Source organism: Pieris rapae, chromosome 10, assembly GCF_905147795.1.
Source record: "Pieris rapae chromosome 10, ilPieRapa1.1, whole genome shotgun sequence".
In the NCBI taxonomy this organism is placed as follows: Eukaryota; Metazoa; Arthropoda; class Insecta; order Lepidoptera; family Pieridae; genus Pieris; species Pieris rapae.
Window position 1 is genome coordinate 6,983,499 of NC_059518.1, and position 14,756 is coordinate 6,998,254.

Consider the following 14,756-nt stretch of genomic DNA (forward strand, 5'->3'; position numbering starts at 1 on the left):
ATGTACTCTATGGAGTATGAGAATATGTATACTCTATATTTCACTCTTGAACAATGAACACAGATATGTTATATCTGTGCTGTCACACAGACTTCGTAGTAATGAATAATCCAAAATCGAAATATTGTTGCAAACGTGAAACGACTGTTATTTTTGATTCGCCAAAGCAAATCATGTACATTATGCAACTATTATGTAAAAAAAATCTGTTAATAAAGTACAATTATAACCATTTTTTGTAGTTGGTATGATAGCTAATAATAATGATAACCCCTACTTTTCACATAGTCTCAAAAATGTCATCTGTTTTATTTCTAATTTCATGGAAATGTAATCATCAGTCAGGCAACCCTGAAAACCAAATTGATAAGCTTTTAATTAATATATTTTTTATTTAAGGAACTGTTTTTACTAATTTAGACCAATATTTTAAATTAAGTGGTCACCAAAATTTTCATTATTTGTACAATGGACGAAAAACAAAGGAATGATACACATTAAAAAATGATTGTTTGTTATATATTAGTAAATACTTGAATCTGAAATGTATAAAGTAGCAGGATCAAACTTATTCCATCAGTGGCGACAAGAAGATATAATTTTTGACAAATTTACACCAATATGTAAAAATGGACAACCTCATACAGCAGAAGTGCTATGTATATGTTGGTCTTACAATTTGTTTCGTGCAGGTGACAGTTTGTATATATCCGGAGCATTTCAAAGTAAAGACAATCAATATAGAGAAATCCCTATTCCAGAAAAATTAAAGAATACTTGCATACTAATGAGTGGAAACGATTACAACTTAATTTTAGTTGGAACTGGCTCAAGTATTGTATTCATTTATAATATGAAAACACATCAGTATAAAAGTATTAAATTTATTGAAGCTGTGAATGTTGATGTACAGCTAATAAAGGTTGTAATGACAAATAATAATTGTATCTACCTATCAAGTCAAGGAGATATTTATTGTGGGATATTACCCATACACTTGAACACTGGGCAGTGCAATGGAAAAATTGTAGATGTTGTATTGGGAAATGAACATGGAATTCTACTTACAGATACTGGTCAAATTTATACTTGGGGTAATGGACGGTAAGTTGTTCTTTTTTCATCATATTTCAAATAATTTTGTAAACAATAAGGACAGCTTGACCAATAATGTTTCATTCATTTTAGGAGGCTACAATTAGGACATGGTGAATTGAATAATTTAGAGTTTCCAACAGAAGTCAAAGCACTAGCTGGTATAAAGATTATTAAAATAAGTGCAGGAGGTTGGCACTCTTGTGCTTTGAGTGAATTTGGAGACTTGTATGTGTGGGGATGGAATGATATGGGCCAATTGGGAGTCAAACAAGGATCTGAAAACTTACAAAGTTTTGGTTTACCCACTTTGGTTGATATTTATGATGACAATGGTCAAGAAATACAAATAAATGTTATTGATGTAGCTTGTGGTACCCGACATACTGCTATTTTATTAGAAGATAAATCAATATGGACAAGTGGAAATAATAAATATGGACAGCTAGGTTTATGCATACAAGAATATCAAAAAGTGGTATATTTTAAGAAATCATATAAAAGTAAAACAGACTGTAAACTGAAATGTGGTCCATGGAGTACCATTATTATGGCTAGCTTATAGCTGTTGTTATTTTTTTAAATAAGTACAATAAACTGAAAAATGTATATGTATAGCTTGATACTTTTCTCCATTTTTTATATTATGATGCCATACATACTTAAGGGGGATGGAAAACTTGGGAACATGTTTACCAAGACTGTTGTGTAATTATTTCTTATGATACAAATCATTTTGACACGACAATTTTTAAATGATATGATTGAACTAATGCCATAGCTAGGAGTTTTTTCTGAATGTTTAATTAAGTCTGTTTATAGAAATCTTTATCCTCTAACTATAATCTATATTCACAAACTGTAGAGTTTGGTTAATTAATAAACCTAAAATTACAATTAATATATTATTATTAATACGTAGGACATCGATGCTATCAATATCTGACGAGCTCGAGTTACGAGTAGCTTAAATAAATAAGTAGAAAATATCGAAGTATTAAATATCGATCAGCAAGTAGTACTTGAGCTTTAATAATTGAAATATATTGTTTATTTAACCTGTTGCTTCACTCTTAGTTTCACTGAGAGATTGAGAAGAAACTATATTGTAAATACAAGTTTTTCAAACAATAATAATAAGTGCTATGGCCCAAATTGAAGTTATAAGCGCGGATAAATATATCGAATATGCTCGGCAACTTACTTTAAATGAATCTTATACTAAAGCTTTTGAAGTGTATTTGATTGCTTTTGAAAAGTTTCCAGCACTGAAAGAGCTCTACGAACCTGAATTTCGTTTAGTTATCAACAAAGTAAATGATGTATTAATATGCGCCGATAAAATACACGATATATTTTCTAATTTTTCGCGTGCTATATCCCTATTTTCAGGAAATGTGTACCTTTTGAATGAACTAGGAAAGTATCTTTACAAGTTTGGTTACTATTCTGATGCATGGCTTCAGTTTCATAGAGCTTTAAAAGTCGATGCGGGTTTTGTTAATGCAGAAAAGAATTTAAATTCTGTTAAAAATTTCCTAGTTGAGAGATGGCACTTCCGAATGTTAAATGATGTTATAAGAAATGAAACTTACAGGGCAGCAATTCATGATGTTATAAGACCAAGAGAGGACAGTATATTGGATATTGGTTGTGGTACTGGCCTACTTTCTCTATATGCAAATGAATGTAATCCAAAAGCCATAGCAGCATGCGACAGCTCTGAAGTAATGGCTAATATAGCTAATACAGTTTTTAATGATAATGCTCTAGATCAGGTGATAATTGTAAATAAAAATTCAACAGTGTTACATGATACTGATATTGGTGGCAAATGCAGTGTCCTTATCACAGAGTTATTTGATGCTGGGCTCTTTGGAGAACACATTTTAACAGCTCTATATCATGCACGGAAAAATTTGCTACTTGAAAATGCTAAGGTTTTACCATCTTCTGCAGAGTTTTTTGTCATTGGTGTTAACTGCTATGAGCTTATTAACAAATACCAACTTTGTAAAGCTAGTAAGGATATCTTGAATGTTCCTTTCTTAAATACACATATTTTACTTGATGATGAATCTTATGATTGTGAAGATATTCAGTCTTACAAAACATTGAAATATATTACAGAACCAAAGTCTGTTACAACTATTGATTTTAATGATATTAACAACATAGAAGATAAGTTAAATAATTCAGAGCCAACAATTGTGCAAATGACTGCCACACAAGATGGAGAGGTTAACAGTTTTATTGGATGGTTTAGCTTAATTTTGACTCAAAAATATAAATTGTCTACTGATCCACAGTCACCCACAAGAGCGAAAGCTTGGCAAAATGCAGTATTCTTTGATAAAATACCTCAAACAGTAAAAAAAGATGAGAGGTTTGTATGTAAATTTTCTTTGCAGCATGGGAAAATTACTCTGCTTCCCGAGTCTAATATAATGATTACTAGGGTTTCACCAGAAGTTATTCGATTTTTAAATGATTTAGAATACTTAAAAAAAATTACTAGCTGTTTGGGTCTAGCTTGTGTATATTTAGGACAAATGACAGAAATGTCCGATATGAGTATAGTAGATTTGTGCCCATTCCCATTTTTTGGCATGCAGATGCTGAAAAGAGGGATAAAATCCATTGTGTGTTGTGCAAAAACTGAATTTGATAAAAGTTTTATGGATGAAGTTTTTAAAGCTAATGGTATTGATCTGTCAAAAATATCATATTTGATTGGTGATGGCTGGAATCAAGACAGTTTTGGCGATGAGAAATATCACGCCGTCTTTTGTAATATGCTTGAAGTTGGCGGAGATATTGATTTACGCTATAAGGATGTTGCTCTTTATTTGAAGCAGACAAGGCTTTTGCCAGGAGGGCTCTTCTTACCAACAAAAATTTCACTTATTGCTCAGATTGCTCGATGTGATTCTTTAGATATTAATAACCGACTATATGACAAGAATATTAGTGATTTCAAGATCTCTCAGCATTTGAATAGATATCAAGCTTCACAGAATTTTTGCCTCGATTATTCTCTTTTAGACTTTATACCTCTTTCAGCACCAACTGAGTTAGGAGAATGTATGAATATGGCATCTGATGTAATTAATGTTGCCATAAAAAAAACTGAAAATGCAAACTGTATACTTTGCTGGTATAACATAGAATTGATGGAGAGTTTAGGAGAGATTTCTACAAAAAGGCCAAACTGCTTCATTGATGGCACAGCATTTTTGGCAGATCCTCATATTTTTATGAGGCAGGGGGATATTGCTAATATTCTGCACTGTGTAGATTGTGATGGATCATTTAAATTGATGCTGGATGTGGAAGCCACGTAGGATTTAAATTTGGAAAAATATTTTAAGATACATTAAACATCTGTCAGCAATATTCTTTATATTGCTTTTATTCCTTGTGTATTAAAAATTTATGGTGATCTTGGGAAAGGAAAACAGTAGGAACTAAAAAGCAGATATTTTTTTTGTTATCTTTTCTCACGGGTCTAATTTAGACACATTAGACCAGTTAACTGATCTCATAAAAATATATTTCATAATAGAAAAATATATTTATTTATCTATTTTAATTACTATATCAAGTAATATATAAAACTTGTGATGTAGAGTAAAAATCATATATATTAAATTTATTTCATTGTGGCATGTTGTCATATTTGTATAAGGTGTAATTTAGAAAAATAAATGTTTTTAGATACACCAATGTTTTATTCATCATATTAAGTAATTTGTCATTACATGATAAATTGTAACACTTATAGCAAATAATTGTACATCATTATTCATGTTGGTAAATTGATTAATATAGTATAATAATTAACTTTGAAGAGTATCTATATAAATCTGGTGTGAATGGTTACTTACACACAGGAAAATAATAACCAGTTTATTAGCAACAATATTTCATGCATATTTTTGCAATACCATACTTAAAAATTTTTCTTGCACTGCATTTACATTTAAGCTAGTTATAGGTAAACAAAGTAACCTGTGTAAGTATTTATTCAATATTAAGTGTAAATACACTGCAATTAGGTTAACCAATCATATTCCTTACATAAGATATGACCATCATCTCTCATAAAACTTTTATACCAAATAGGTGCTATACAAACACTAATTTTCATTAATTTATTGTATTAGTGGGTGAAGTGTGGTTTATTTTTAGAAAATTGAAATATAGATTAGAATATAATGTATGTTAGCTATGCTGTTAGCATGCTTTAATTACTTTATTCTGCCATCAGCTCTATGACTGAAAGTAAATTATTTTCAGTATTAGATTGTTAGTCAAATAATTATAACATACATGTCTAGTGTAATAATTACATAAATTTGCCTTAATGGTTTATTATTCCAATGCTTTTGCTTCAGCCAATACCGCTCTTGCTTGTTCTAATGCCTTTCTGTAACAATGTGTAAAAATATTAAATGACTTTAAATCTTTATTCTTGTCTTATGGTAAAACGGGTATTTGGTTTTTAGAATTGTATGTAGATCTGAAATCCATCTTGATAGATTATTAAAAGTTTATAATTGTACATGTTAATCAATAAAAAATCATATGTTATTTGGTTTTATATGCCTTAAAAGATGCAGGTATTATTATTATTTTAAATATAAAATATTTATATACATATATTAGTTAACATTTCAAACAAAATAACATTCAAATTGATTGATTTGTATGACTATATCATTCAGATCTAACATGCACAGACACAAAATGTCTTTGAGATCACTTGTTTCAATAATTCCAATCAAAGATTTTATTAAGAAACATCCATAGATATTCAGATTTATGTCTTGACCTAGTGACTTTATGAGAATTACGGAGGATGGATGAATGATTTCGGGTTGTTCATCAAGAGAAAACTATATATTTAATGTTTAAGTAGAGAAACTCACATCCAAAATGGGTTCCCATAAATGAATATAATATTAACTTCTTTAAGAATTAATAGACAAAGTTTTTATTTTATTACTAGCTGACCCAGCAAATGTTGTTTTGCCATATTTTTGTGCCAAAAAATTAAAATTTATAATTAACAAAAAAAACATAAGTGATGATTGTAGAGGGGTGAAAATTTAGGGTTGCATGTATTTTTGTATGGTGTATCGTAAAAAAATAAAAACAAAAATTTTTGTCTAAAAAATAAATAAAAAAATTTAGGGGTGGACCACCGTTAACATTTAGGAGGATGAAAAATAGATGTTGTTCGATTCTCAGACCTACCCGATACGCACACAAAATTTCATGAGAATCGGTCGAGCCGTTTCGGAGGAGTTCGGTTACTAAACCCGTGACACAAGAATTTTATATATTAGATAATTTTGGACCAATAGACTTCGATCATACTCACAAATGCAGCGGATTGTCGGACTGCAGCCTCGTCAGGGCAAGGTGCGCCAGTTTAGCCAGCCTGTTAAGCGCCGCAGCTCTCAAGGGTCCCGTACGGGGCAGCGTATTCGCGAGAGCCGCAGCCGCCGCACTCATCTGCGGTCCGGGCGCCGCTCCCGCCGCACAACAAAGCGTCTCTGTGGACGTCATTCATTACATTTGTCATCATGGTCAATAATGGTCGGGTCCAAGTTGAACTACTTTTGATTTGTAAGAATATAAATATTTAATGTCCAAAGTTATATTCAGGTTCTCTATTATTTGGTAATTACGTAAACAGTTATTAACTTTTTTACACACATTGTCTATGCTCGGAAACGAAATGCATTTTCGACCATTCCAACAAAAAATGAATATAGTACTATGTTTTTTTTATAGCTTTGCTTACTTTTGCTGAAAAAAATAGGGGGATAAATTGCAGAACTTGAACGGCCTCTAAGAAAAAAAGATTGCTTTGAAATATGTATAAAAATATTTTAATATGTAAATTAATAATAAAAGCGAGGTAGGAAGGTATAAAACATTTATTTCTAGTAAATCTAGGTTAACATAGGAAAATTCTGAGGTCTTTATAAGAATTAAATATTATATTTTAAAAATAGATGTATCATGTACAAAAAATTAATAAGTCTCTCAACTCTGAGAATCTCAAACATAAAACCAACATGTCTCAAACCCAACAATCTACCAAATACGTCGAAATATGATGATGGATCTGACTGAAATATTATTACTAATATGATTATTACCATGACTTGTACATATCTGTAAGCAATATCTACAACATAAAACTACGTACCAATAAGTGATAGAGCCAAATGATCTCCACTAAGAATGTCAGGCGGTGCACAAAGACACAGCGAGGCTCGCAGTAATCGGACACCTGCGCCTAAGCATCGCTTCCAAAACTGACTGCCAGCGTTATCCGCTAGTCTATGTAAAATAAATAAAAATATGAAATAGTTTTATTTTTAATTTTTTTTAGAAAATACCGAAATTGTATATGCACTGATCTGTATAAATACTCTATTAAACTTAATGGTCAAAATGTATATCAAAATTAATCAATCCCTAAAAAGTTATATAATCCTTATCGCTTATTAATTTATGAGAACCCCTTTTGGAGGTAAGTTCTAAAAAAGTTTTATAATCCATCCAGAAATTAATTTACTTAAGTCACCAAGACATTTGTGACAAACGTTCTTGTACTAAAGAAATTTAGCAGAGGTAATTAATTGGCCTCCTAAATAGAACATCAAAAGTTTGAAATCGTTGAAAAATGATAACATACTGAGGTGCCGGCGGTAGGAAAACATCAGCTGCCAATGATGAAGCCAGTCGCGCGTTAACGGCCGCAGAGAGCTTCTCTAGAGAAGACCTGGCAGGTAGAGTTGCAGCCCGCACCAGTATATTGCGTAGACGAATACACGCACGGACAGACATTGGGTCCCAGGCGTTCTCGACAATCTCTGTTAAATTAATACCCATTTATTTTAGTAAATTCTATGTTCCAGAGACGTGATATGGATACGGAGATATTACCCGTGATCCAGAATTTAAAAGAATGTTTTATTTTGTCAAACTGGTAATGACGTCAATTTTGGGAGAAGGGGGCGGGGGGGTCAGTAAGAAATGACGATAGGATGATTATAGGGAGGGGGGGTCTAAAATCGGGAAAAAATCGATGACGTAATTTATGGACGGCCCCTAAGTACGACTCGTGTATGTCAAATCGTATTCAATTTTGACATTCTTTGAGCCAAAAACTCATTATAAGTGAAAAGTCTTAGTTGTTAATTTTTTTTTGAATCATGTTTAATAACAGTGAATAATTATTAGTGAAATGCAAAAATATGTCGAAACAACAATTATGAGATTGTACTAAAACACTAAGATCCATATTCTAACTCGTACTTTTAACTGCTACTTGTAACAATCACGGGGCTCCAGACGTGTCAAATATGTCAAACAGAAAAAAGGTTTGACACCCTTTGAAACTAGCATTAACTTTTGATATGCGTCTAAATATTCTTTCTACCTTCGGACATTAAAACAGAGGGTAGTTTCCATAATTAAATAAAGACTACCAACAAAATTTGTTAGTTGATGCTGTTCCTATGTCACGATACAGTATCATTAAAATCAGTTTGATAGCTTAAAGGAATACTTTAACGATCTAGTTGAAGTGTATATTATTATAAAGCGATTTGATTATTGTAGCACTTTTTTTAACAAAGCATGTCTGCCCCGTTTTAATTTTACTTAAAAACCACATCTACCTGCAATCTTGGGTAGTACGACCTTATCAAGTATGGTGGGTACCAGCATCAGATCCACATCATCCCTCACCATTCCCTCACTCAATTGGGGAGTCACATCCTCTTCTGAAGACTCAGAATCGTCTGACAGCTTTTCAGATCGTACTCCGTACATCATGAGGCATCTGTAATTTATAAAGTTAATATACCAAATTTATTAAACATTGAGCTCAGATAAAGATATTCAAATGCCACTTGTGGCTCAACACTCAGAATGCCAGAAAGTTCGCGAGTGCGTTGCCGGTCTTTTAAGTATTAGTACGAAACCTTCTCAGTTGAATGGTTTTGGAAATATCTCATAATTTTATGAGTAGGTCAGAGACAACTTTTTTAACCTAAACCTAAAGTCTGATTTGAAAATTGTGCTGAAGCGAGATATTTCCACACTTTTTACTTACTGATACCAGTCCATTTTTTCATAATCTTCATTATCTTCATCCGCCAGCGGATTCCACATTATGAGCTGAAAATAATATGTCTTTAATTTAAAAAATAATGTGTGCGTGTACTAGTCCACGTAAGTGAAACTTATTTATGAGCTTATTTTTCGAAAAATGATCAAATGCAACTTTTATAGAAATCAATTAAATAAAGATAAATTAGAGAATTTCTAAATTAAAAAAAAAAAACAAAATGGTAGTGACAAGAAAAAGATGGCGCGTAACCGTTTTTTTTCCAACGCCGATTAATGAGTTCAAAAATCACTTCAAAAATACAAATGATTATAAGCTTCACTTGGGACAAAATACAATCTCTGTATTTAATTAAATTTCTAGCCAGTTCTCACCTGATGCCTGACATAAGGCGCTAAGAGCCTCGGCAAACAGTCAGCGATATAGGCATCGCTATACAGGGTGCTGTGTTTCCGTCTCCATCTCGCCATCTTGGCGCAAATACCCCGTATACTACGCCATGCCGGCAACGCATCTGCGAATAACGACGACGACAACTGACGAATTGCATCTGAAAATTAAATCACATATTATTTAATTTGAAAAAAATATTGTTAATTACACTAATTTATTATGTTCTCTTCATTGGCTTTAATTAATAACTTGACTTATATTTTAGTAACATTTATTATTTAGTATTTTTTAAATGTATGTAAATTTTATAATATTATATGTTTCTCATAGTATCAACATCAAAACCTGAGAACTGTATAAAACTCTTTTTTCGCTAATTAAGAAATATAGACAAATGTCTGTCATGGATTTCAGAATTGCCCTAGAGGTCATAAATATTACAGAAAACTATGATGCCATAGATTGTAAATGTTTATAACATATCAAAAATTATAAATTCATTCAAACGTTAGAATATTCGTTATACATACTATCCTTTTATTTTGATCTTAAAACTACATAGTACTCTATGTAGTTTTAAGATCAAAATAAAAGGATCAAAATATACAGAAATGAAAGAGGAAGTTTTAACAGTTAGTTTATACCAGTCTCGTGTTGAACGTGTAAAACCTCCTTGGGAGGCAGTTCATCATCACTGGAGTCACCGTCCCGATGCAAATGTGATGTGGAAGCGGCTTCTCTCTTCAACCGACGCGCGCGCCGCCGCCCTTCACGCTCGGCACAGCGACGACGTTTCTCTTCAGAGTCTGGAGGCTTTATGGAGCCTGGTCGAGCTGGGGGGAAAATGGGGCTAATTGTATTGTTCCTCCGTAAATAACTTCCAGCCATACCCTATTACTTAATAGGGTACCAGCAAGCCAGAAATTATAAATAGTGGAAGACATCATGTTTTTCCTACAAAATAGACGCAGCTGAATAGATGTGCTTAGATTGTTAAGTCCCTAGGCCAACTAAAGAGGTTGCGTTTTAGGAAAATTAACAGAAAAAAAAGTCGAAAAAAAGGCGTAGCTATCCGATGCGGAAGTTGGTGTCACCCCATCGAAAGTAAAAAACAATAAATTTTATATGATAAAGGACATGGATCATTTGCGGGAATCCTCCAATTGTATATAGGGCTTATTATAGCGATTTTTTTTGTTATGCACAATGTTTCTTAAAGTTCCGACCGGGAAACCCCAAAAAAGGTTACACCAGGTGCAGACCGCCCCCCTTTGCTACGCCACTGATAAGATCACACTACACACCACAAATTTATACATAGGCAAGTTTTTCAAAATAAAATGAAAATCATATAAAAATATTAGTTTTAAAAACTATTAAAATTTCACCATACAAAATAAAATGCTTACCGACTAAAGCCAGAACATCTTGCGCCTGATCTCTCACGTCAGCTCTACGCCTCTCGATGAGGAATTCGCAGCGACGCTTGTGAAGTATTAAAGCGCGGGCTTCCAGGGCTTCAAGTTGCGGCATCTTTTGTATGAGAAAACACTTGAGATTAACTTATTAAGTGAATGATATTATATAGATACTAGCTGACCTGGCAAACGTCGTTTTGCCATGTATGTAATTTATAATAAAAAATAGGGGTTGATCGTAGAGGGTTGAAATTTTAGGGTTGTATGTATTTTTTAATGCCGTTGATACGGTTGATAAAAAAATAAAAATTTATCTAAAATTAAAAAAAAAATTTAGGGGGATGAAAAATAGATATTGTCCTATTCTCAGTCATACCCAATATGCATACAAAATTTCATGAGAATCGGTCAAGCCGTTTCAGTGGAGTTAAACCACAAACACCGCGACACGAGAATTTTATACATAAGATATACCCCAACAAGAATATAGATGATATGTCTGGTAACAGATGAAATCTATTTAATATATTAAAAAAATAAAATAATAAATGGCTTAAAAGTTAGGTAATATAAAAAATTATATTACCTAACATATATTTAAGAAAAATAAATCACTACATCCAGGTGTTACAGACCTTTTCATCCAGACACTCTATAAGGTCAGTGAGGTAGCCTCGAACAGCCTGTGCCCGTTTGTAGGCAGCATCTAAGTCCTGGCATCGGGCGGAGCGGGATTCCCTCACACGGGCAGAGGTTAATAATCTTTCCTGGCAAGTCTGTCTTTTGTTTATGGTTTCTTGGCGATCTGTTTGCAGCTCAGATAACCTGTGAATTCAAATGTCTAAAATAGCCTATATATAAACTTCACTTACTTAATGCATCTTTGATTTGATGTAACAAGATATAAGATAGTCCCAATTTCCCCAAACTTATCTGTTACAATTTTATTAATGCAATTATTTAAATTACTAACAAATTAATGAACATGATTGGAGTAAAAATAATTTCTAAACAATAACCTTTTTTGTAGAGCTAGTACCAATTCTTGTGCTGTGGTGGGCGGGGTCCCAGCCGGAGTCCCGAGGACCCTCAAGTGCTGCGGAGCCTCAAGTCTTGCAGGAGGAGGGGCCACAGCGAAAGGATTCAACTCAGCTTCACCTATCAATTTTATTAAGGTATTGTATATTTGATAAGACACTATAACAATAGTGTGTACATTAATAATTGGTTAAATTACTAATAAATATCAATTCAAATAAACATTGTAAAAAATCGGTAAAAAAATACACTTAGTGTATTTCTTTCATTATTTTACCATACCAGTGATATCAACAATAGAGGGCACCGCTTTGTGCATCTGTTGTTCCTCCCATTCTTCAGCTTCACTATTCAGCTCTTCTTCTGATAATGTTGCTGTTCCACCTGATGCAAAATTAAAAGTTTATAGAAAAAAACTTAATACACATTCAATATACAAACACATAATTGATGAAGACAAACACATTTGTTTAAAGAACTTAACTAACTATTTGTCTAATAGAAAGATGTAATACATATTTAACCATCCAACCACCATAGCCATTCTCATAACATTTTTATATGTTGTAAAGTTAATTTTATATGATTTAAAATTTCAATCAATGCAGGGCCCCTCTACTAATATCTAATCTTGTATAATAAACTATGTCAGTCGAACATATTATTTAATCTGAACTTACGTTTTGGTTTATCACTTGGCAACTCCAACCCTCTGACCTGGATTCTGCCTTCCTCTTCATCATCATCATCATCGTCATGAATCAATCGAGAGCCAGACGGAGTATCAGACTTGATTGGGATGTAATCACCAAGTTCACGAGCCTAAGATTGGAAGCATTTGCTGATGATTTGGAATAAATTGTTTGGGTTGATGCAACATGGCATTAAATTGTAATTAAATAAAAGTTTATGATTACAAGTACACACATTTTTTGGTATATTTAGTCAACAATTATTAAATTGTGAGATTTTTATAAAATCGAGGTAGCAAGGAGGTAGCTTAAAAATTAAATACTTTACATAAGCCATGTCAGAATTGCAGTCAACCCAAACAACTAAGTCATTTATACAGAATATGATTTTCAATATTAAATATTATTTATCTGTAGTGATATACCCACTTTAATACACATAGCTTAGTGTAGGGCTTCTTTACAATGAAATATCTTAATATTCATTAAACTCATTAGCAGCTTAGATTAGTTTATGAATAAGAACATTTAATATGTGAATTAAATCCCATGTAACCCTGTTTATATTTTTTCAGCACTACACAACAGTACACATCACTGTAATATCTGAAATGGCAAAAACAGTTGTCAAATCCAAGATGGCCACCTCCTAGACCCTCACCTCTCATACCTGCTGTCGCGTCTTGCGGGCCGCATGGATGAGTGCGGCATCGGGAATATGTCCCGCACCAGCCAGCGCCGCTCGGACTGTTTCCGCGCGGAACTGGTGGAAACCCCTACTATCATCATCTTCTTTGCCACTTTCGTCTGAAATATCCCCAGCCCCATCTGCAGCTAGTGCCTCTCTTCCAGACAGAATCATCCCTTCAAGGGATACTTTCTTCTTCTTCTTAATAATATCTTTCTCGTCTGCTTGATTTTCCTAGATTTTAAAAAGATGCAATAATATCATAGAATTTAAAATGATACTTTATTAATTTACAAATTTTTGTTAGTTTTTTACGTTCAAATTTAATTTCATTACCTCAATGCCATTATTTTCGACTTTGTGAATTTCATCATCAGGTTGAGTACGCTTTTCTTTTTCCCTGCGCTTTGCTAACCTCTTACTTTGTGAAGACTTCTTTACCTTAAATACCTCACCTTCATCCTCTGAAAAATACATATTTCAACTTTGCATGATTATAACAACAGAAATGTGAGTTAAGAGTATAGTGATTATATGTGCACAAACATTACGTGACGGGATCGCTAATTAGAATGTTTCATAATAAATAAGTCTTGTTTGCTGTAAAAAGTACCAGTAAAATTGTATCAATTTTCAACAAATTAAAAAGGTAAAATTTCATGAAATTTTCAATTTTGTATGTTGTACTGCTAAGAAGTGACAGAAAAATACACACGGAGTCCCAATTAAACATTTTAAAAGTATAGAGGTTATGGCTATAAATCTATATTCAATTTCAAACCTTCATCCGCGAAACTTAACAATGTTTTGCCTTTCGCAGTTTTATTTTCTTTCTTATGACTAATTGTAGGTGGCGGTGGAGGCTCAGGATCGCTATCATCCTGATCATCGGCACAAAACACGCGTCTCTGAATCTTTTTGGGCTTACGAAATAAAGACATTTTACTACTTAAGCCAAAGATTACAAGCTGCTGATTTTAGACCTATTTTCTTTGGTAACTTCATTAACTCATTGATTCACAAGGACAGGCAATGAAATAAACATCTTTCTATCCACTTCAGATTTCCAATTGTATTCCTTTTTGAATAAAAAGGGAATTGTTATTTAAAGTCCGCGAACTTGAGTCTTGAATTGTCATCAATCATTTGTAAATTCTATCCACAGATTTGGTAATTAGTAGAAGAAAACAGATGACAATGTTCATAAAAATACCATGTTTTAGCAAAATATAGATTTTAATAGATCACAGATTCACAGCATATTGCTTATTATGCCA

General features: G+C 32.7%; 3 protein-coding genes across 4 annotated transcripts; 2 read left to right on the plus strand and 1 right to left on the minus strand.

The window, feature by feature from the left end:
* Positions 1-110: 110 nt before the first annotated feature.
* Positions 111-1,710, plus strand: LOC110993491 (RCC1 domain-containing protein 1). The gene is made up of 2 exons (XM_022259779.2): positions 111-1,104; positions 1,189-1,710. Exons 1-2 carry the CDS (start codon positions 545-547, stop codon positions 1,658-1,660), a joined length of 1,032 nt encoding a protein of 343 aa, XP_022115471.1. The 5' UTR covers positions 111-544; the 3' UTR covers positions 1,661-1,710.
* Positions 1,711-1,849: 139 nt separating this feature from the next.
* On the plus strand, positions 1,850-4,993 carry LOC110993490 (protein arginine N-methyltransferase 9). The gene has a single exon (XM_022259777.2). The coding sequence runs from the start codon at positions 2,241-2,243 to the stop codon at positions 4,437-4,439; it is 2,199 nt and encodes a 732-aa protein (XP_022115469.2). The 5' UTR covers positions 1,850-2,240; the 3' UTR covers positions 4,440-4,993.
* LOC110993459 (PAX3- and PAX7-binding protein 1) lies at positions 4,807-14,648 on the minus strand. Of its 2 annotated transcripts, XM_022259737.2 has the most exons (17): positions 14,261-14,648; positions 13,816-13,943; positions 13,462-13,713; positions 12,780-12,921; positions 12,382-12,483; positions 12,081-12,219; positions 11,697-11,886; positions 11,053-11,176; positions 10,288-10,476; positions 9,625-9,800; positions 9,236-9,300; positions 8,799-8,962; positions 7,811-7,988; positions 7,319-7,452; positions 6,482-6,656; positions 5,448-5,524; positions 4,807-5,373 (listed from the first exon to the last, which is right to left on the minus strand). In XM_022259737.2, exons 1-16 carry the CDS (start codon positions 14,418-14,420, stop codon positions 5,470-5,472), a joined length of 2,373 nt encoding a protein of 790 aa, XP_022115429.1. In that variant the 5' UTR covers positions 14,421-14,648; the 3' UTR covers positions 4,807-5,373; positions 5,448-5,469. The 2 variants fall into 2 exon arrangements, with proteins under 2 accessions (XP_022115429.1, XP_022115428.1); XM_022259736.2 differs by having other exon boundaries at positions 4,807-5,524.
* Between the last annotated feature and the right edge of the window lie 108 nt (positions 14,649-14,756).